Source organism: Charadrius vociferus, unplaced genomic scaffold (assembly GCF_000708025.1).
Source record: "Charadrius vociferus isolate BGI_N301 unplaced genomic scaffold, ASM70802v2 scaffold38, whole genome shotgun sequence".
NCBI lineage: Eukaryota > Metazoa > Chordata > Aves > Charadriiformes > Charadriidae > Charadrius > Charadrius vociferus.
The window spans coordinates 398,647-405,233 of NW_009650176.1; the positions used below are offsets into that span (position 1 = coordinate 398,647).

At 47.2% G+C, this 6,587-nt stretch overlaps 1 protein-coding gene across 1 annotated transcript in view; it reads right to left on the bottom strand.

Annotated features, from left to right (window-relative positions):
- The window catches only part of INPP5A (inositol polyphosphate-5-phosphatase, 40kDa), a 184,681-nt gene that overhangs the window by 165,420 nt on the left and 12,674 nt on the right, over window positions 1–6,587 (bottom strand). Inside the window, exon 4 of the mRNA XM_009892737.1 lies at window positions 847–947. Coding sequence (XP_009891039.1) covers window positions 847–947 — 101 coding nt within the window. The remainder of the gene's footprint in view (window positions 1–846; window positions 948–6,587) is intronic.

The following is a 6,587-nucleotide window of genomic DNA, read 5'->3' on the forward strand; positions in this document are numbered from 1 at the left end:
GGGGTAACAATACAGGCATAGAATCACAGAATGGTTTGGGTTGGAAGGGACCTTAAAGATCATCTCGTTCCAACACCCCCGCCCGGGGCAGGGACCCCTCCCCCCAGCCCAGGTTGCTCCAAGCCCCGTCCAACCTGGCCTTGGACACCTCCAGGGATGGGGCAGCCACAGCTTCTCGGGGCAACCTGCCCCAGGGGATCACCACCCCCACAGGAGAGAATTTCTTCCTCATCTCTCATCTGAATCTCCCCTCTTCCAGTTTGAAGCCATTCCCCCTCATCCTATCACTACATGCCCTTGTAAAAAGTCCCTCCCCAGCTTTCTCGTGGGTGCCAAAACTTACAAGGTAAGTTTTTGTAAATCAATTGTGCTCCACTTAGACTCCTACCGCAGCACCTTCTGCCCAGCTCCCACCAGTTCCTCAGCGTCACCAGCTACTACAAACGTCAGCGCTGTCAGACGGCACCGGGATGTGCTGACCACAACCCCCGCGCAGAAGCGCGGCCGTACGCCGCCCGTGCAGAGCCTGGAGGTGCTCTCCAAACAGGGCGTTGTTTGATTACTGCGCACAGTGACCTTCATCCCAGAGATGGTACAGAAGGGAGATATATAGTCCGTATCTTGCAGGAGTAGCCTGCCAGGACATGGCCAGAAGAGACTTTTACTACTTTTCCTGATAACTTAAACAACACGAAGCATAAACATTTGCCTAGTCACTTCCTTCTGCAAGCTCCTGTGACATGCTGAAGTTGAAAAATATTTCAAAGCTTATATACTTTGGCCATCTAATTACTTCTGCATAGAATTATATATCACACTATATATTATAACTTTCCTGTTACTTACTTAACAAACTTGTCCACATGAGACATGGAAGCTTCATAGTTTTTTCCTCCAAATTCTTGACAGTGTAAAGCCATGAAGTGGGGCTTGTGTGCATGTACAACCTGAAACAAACAGATAAACAACTATCAACAAAGCTGCAGTCACAACTATTATCATACAACACAAGTGAGATCAATCCCGATGTGGCAGTTCTGAAAGGAGCAGTTATCCGGGAGGTAGCTGGCAGACCAGGAGTAAGCAATGAGGAAAGCATCATTTATACGCACATAAAATACTCATAATACACAATAATTACCAAATGCTTTTAGCTTTTATTTTCTTTTGTAAACTATGAATTAGTTCCTAGGCATTTAAAGCAAATACATAACCTCTTCCAACTCACCTCAAAGAGGGCCCAACACCATGAAAGGGATCAAAACATCTCCTTGTCTGGGAGTTGGAAGAGTTCACATATCTGAATTGATTTGTTAAGTGGGTTTTTCCACTTTTATAAAATATCTCCAATTAGCTCACGATGGAATGCTGATTAGCTGTCACATTTGATATTTTTATTTATGGAATATCTTATCTACAAAAGCATTTAAGTAACACACACACACACTATGGTATATATACACATGTATTTAATACAGGAGGTGTGCAAATCCATCACGCTATTTCAAGTGTTAGTCTTGTATAATGCAAGTATCTTAAATACTAAGTAGCTAGCAGTAGGATGCAATTATCATACTAAAAACCCTACAAAGTATGCTTTTTTGGTCATGCACCAAATCAAATACACAGTATTTATAGATCTGCTGCTGCACTAAACACACATTCAATGTTATTTTGTCCTAATAAATTTTCTCTGTGTTAACTATATTCAGCATTGCAAACAACACATCTACCAATGTCTCTGTGTTGTGTTTCGTGTCTTATTAACTTGTGAATTAATCGACACAAACTACAGAACTACTTCAGTTTTTTAAAAGTGTAACATCCTGAAATGATCTGGTACGCGCTGGTGCAAACACACGTTAAAAATCTGAAATACGATTCACAGTCATTTTTGACGCGGCGGCGCTCGGCGGTCGCAGCCAGCACAAAGGCTACGCTGTCCACACGGCCATTGAGCGGCAGAGCGGCCTGCTTTCTGCCAGCTGCTCCCACCAGAATAATAAATCAACTCCTCTCTCTGCAGGCTTTGGCACCGGCAGGTTGGGGGTGCTCTGCCACAGGGGGGGCACAGCGTCCTCCAGCACTCCCGTAGGGGGTGTGCGGCAGACGGCTCCGCAGGAGATGGGCACGGTTACTGGGAAGATTTCTAAAACTTTGTAATGCCACAACGAAGAATAACTAAAAAAAAAAAAAAAAAGAGGGATAGCTTGCCTATCATACTCATTTTTTTGCTGCTGGTACCCTGAAACTCTGGAAGGGGACAGACACAATAAACCTTTGCAGTCACGCTTTTAATTATGTAAATCAATAGGGGCTAACTGTACTGTAAAGAGGTCTCTCAAAATGTTTCTTTCAAAGCACAGCAGAGAGAAACTGTCATCTGATCTGATGACAGGGTGCAAAATTCCTCATTCCAGACCATGCAAATAACCTCGTTAGGACATCACATTGAAGGCAATGGATTAAAGATTAGCAACATTTGAAAAGCAGCAGCTTTCCGTGGAGCAAAAGGCAAACAGGAATCCGTGCTGCGTTCAGCAGCCCCCTTCTCGTGACAGCAGCAGAGCCAGCGGGCTCAGGGAAGGGACAGAGGGATGCTGCGAGCACGTGCCATCGGGTGCGGGAGGGCGGGCGGGCAGCCTGAGCTCTCACAGCGCCGGCAGCACACCCCGGCTCGGGGACGCCCCTGGGACCCCGCTCCCCACCGCAGCACGGCGCGGGCACGCGAGCAGCCGCCGCTGCGGGAGCACGCGGCACAGGGGGCAGGAAGGAGCCCCGGTCCAGTGGCCCAACAGCCATCAGCCCAGTGCACAGGACGCCTGGCAGCGCTTTGCGAGCGCCGACGGGAGCACAGCGTACTGCTGTTTACAGATCACGCAGTGAATTCAGTCAGTGACAGCATTTCTAATCTAAGCTAGGTTAGACTTGCAAAAAGGAGATAACGGCCGCTGGTTTCTGAGTGATTTCAGACAAGTCACTTCCTCTTCTGTACCTCAGCTTCCCCATCATCGAAACACGCCTGGGCACCGACCTGCTCAGTGAAGCATTTTGAGGTAAGCTACTGACAAGTGTTACTATAGAAAGGAAAAAAGTAAATAATCCCTCCCACATACGTGTTTGTGGATCTTTGTGCACTTCAGTTTGCTCATTAATGCCGGTTTCTGCCTAACATACAATATGTGGCAATCTTGCTTTAGAAACTGGCTACCATCAGTAAGGACTGAGGATGAGTTAGAGCAGGACCCAATGAAAAGTGCAACTGAAAAAAATAAGATAATAAATTTATAAAAAGAATAAATAATAAGCAGAGTACAGAATAGATGGCTAAAAAACCCACCTGGAACCCAGAAATTGTACCCAACTGGGATACATCCATACTTTTCCTTTGATATAACTATGAAAGCTTACATTAATACCAGTTGATTTTATAGATTTACAAACAAGAGGAAACTTTGCTGAGAAAGTTTTTCTTAAGTATCTTAAGTATAAGAAGGACATGGATGACTTGGAGCAGGTCCAGAGGAGGCCATGAAGATGATCAGAGGGTTGGACGCCTCTCCTACAAGGACAGGCTGAGAAAGTTGGAGTTGTTCAGCCTGGAGGGGAAGAGAAGGCTCCGGGGAGACCTTCTGGTATCTGAAGGGCACCTACAAGAAAGCCGGAGAGGGACTTTTTACAAGGGCGTGTAGTGATAGGACGAGGGGGAACGGCTTCAAACTGGAAGAGGGGAGATTTAGATAAGATATTAGGAAGAAGTTCTTTCCTGTGCGGGCGGTGATCCCCTGGGGCAGGTTGCCCCGAGAAGCTGTGGCTGCCCCATCCCTGGAGGTGTTCAAGGCCAGGTTGGACGGGGCTTGGAGCAACCTGGGCTTGCGGGAGGTGTCCCTGCCTGGGGGAAGGGGTTGGGAACGAGATAGTCTTTAAGGTGCCTTTCAACCGAAACCGTTCTATGATTCTATGATTGTCCAACACCAAACACAGCACTGAACAGGACATGTATCTAACATGGTTTTGAACATACAAAAAGTGCTTTATGGCTACAACTACCAACACTGAGAAGAGAGGTTTCAAGTTCCAAGAAGTCTAAACATCTTATTTTAATTTTCAGGGAGAACTGTTAAACAGAAACTTAAAAGGCGCACTAAGCTGCAGAAACCCAAGTCCAAGACAAAGTTCTCTCTGTTCAAAGGCGTTCAACTCTAATGACCTGTGGGTGGTGGGACGGGCACCCAAGTGGCTTCCCCAGGCGCTCTGGCTGACGAGGCTGCGGTGCCCGATGTCCTGCCCATGGTGCAGGGCAGGCTCTGCCCATGGAGTCACGGCGCGGGGGCCACACGGCGGAACGGAAGCCAGTGTCCCCGTACAGATGCCCCTTTCTTCCTAAAGATAACGTGCTGTTGAACCAACTGGCTTCACCCGCAGGCCAGGAAGCGAGCTGCCCTTCACAGCAGTGTCGCGAGCCTCAAGCTGCGCAAGCGGGGACCACGGTGGTCTGGTGTCAGCCTGCACCACTCCCATCTGCAGAGACCGACAATTCCTCTATGCTCATCTTCTGGCAGTGGGATATGTCTAACTTATGATCACTGTAAGAAACAAACCGTCCTGCAGAACACCAGCCATTCACGGATGGAACAGAAAGTGCGACATCCAAAAGCACGAGGGCGGTGCTGCCTTCAGGGACCACCTGCAGCCTGCCATCACAGAGTCCATTAGCAACGAACTAATAATCAAGCATCTTTATGAAGTTTAACTGGTTGGCTCATTTTCTTCACTATCTTGGAGATAAATATTAACCAAACCCAGCCTGTGAAGTCGAACTTCACAACAGAGCTCATTTGTGGTCCCTAAACAACGTGCAGTCCCAACTCTCCATGTGCTTTTATTGCTCCAAATCAGTTTTGGCTTCCAAGTCCTGATCTTATCTACGTGGATAGCTCTATGAAATTACCATAATTAGAAAACAGTTGTAACTATTTAATCTCGTAAAGCAAACATATCCAACTCTTACTGTTTCAAAGCAACACATCCAGTAATCGCTTATTGCGAACACAGCAAAAATGCACTGGTATGTCATATTATTCATTTTAACTGCTACAGCAGTTCACTTCACTAAGATCTCTTCTTACACAGCTATTAAAAATAGTAAACCGGTAAGACAAAGGTAAAATAAATGGTCTCAAATAGGCTACAGGCATAAACTGGCTCACATTTATCAACGATGAGTAACAGGGAGCCTTGAACTGGAGCCCTGCCTTGAGAAAACACTGGAGAACAACTTTACTGTGCTACAGCAACAACAGAAAATATTCAGTTCAGACTCTGAACTGAAATGCAAGACACCTTTTTTTTTTATTTGTACTCAAATGCCTGAGAGCTTGAAATCACAGCAAGTATTAAAAAAAATATATACCATTTTTAATGAGGAAATGCACTGGCTTAATAGCAGAGAGAGGCCTTAGTGGCATTCCACACAGGTTAAACCACAAAACTGTATCTGAATATTAGTTACATCCTCTCATATAATAAATACCCTCCAACTAAGAGCAAATTTGCTCTGCTTCATTACCTTTTACTAGTTTTCCACTGTTATGAAAGAACAAACAGTACATAATAATGAGTAATGAATACTTCAGAGTTGAAAACTCACAGTTGCCAGAGGTTAAAGATCATACACAAGATCACACAAACACTGAATTTGCATCTACACTAGCACATTGTTTTTACAAAGTTGGGCACTATTCTCAATTTCTGGATACACAACAATAGGCAAAGGACTCCACAATTAGAAGTTCTTTTTTGGAATATGGGCAATTGTGTGAGATGCTCCAACATAGTTAAGTACAAATATAAAACTGGTGAAAAATATAAAGTTAACCTCTTTCCATTCATATAGGTCCTTGTCTATTTGCACAGGGGACAGGGTGGAGGAGGACGCCCCTGTGGTCACAGAACCACAGACTGGCAGGGTTGGAAGGGCCCTCTGGAGCTCCCCCATCCCACCCCCACCAGAGCAGGGGCACCTCCAGCAGTGGCACAGGACGGCGTCCAGGCGGGTTTGGGATGGCTCCAGAGGGGGAGACTCCCCCACCTCTCTGGGCAGCCTGTGCCACTGCTCTGCCGCCCTCACAGCAGAGAAGGCCCTCCTCAGGTGGAGATGGAACTGCCCATGGTCACCTTTGTGCCCGGTCCCTCTTGTCCTGTCACTGGGCACCACTGAGAACAGACTGTTCCCATCCCCCCAGCACCCTCCCTTGAAGGATTGATCAGCATTGATAAGATCCCCCCTCAGTCTTCTCTTATCCAGACTGAACAGCCCCACGTCCCTCAGCCTTTCCTCGTAAGAAGATGCTCCAGTCCCCTCATCATCTCTGTAGCCCTTTGCTGGACCCTCTCCAGCAGAGATTGGAAGTTTTCTGTTTCCTTTTCTTTCTCTTTTTGTCTTGATATCAGGGCCTGGGAGCCCTGTGGGGTGCCGTGGGGACCGCCATTGCGCTCTCAGGCGTGCGCCCGCACCGTCCCGTGCCTGCGGCAGCCTGTCTGCGTGGGGGGGCAGGGGACAGGGGGGGGGAGGGTGGGGGCCCTGG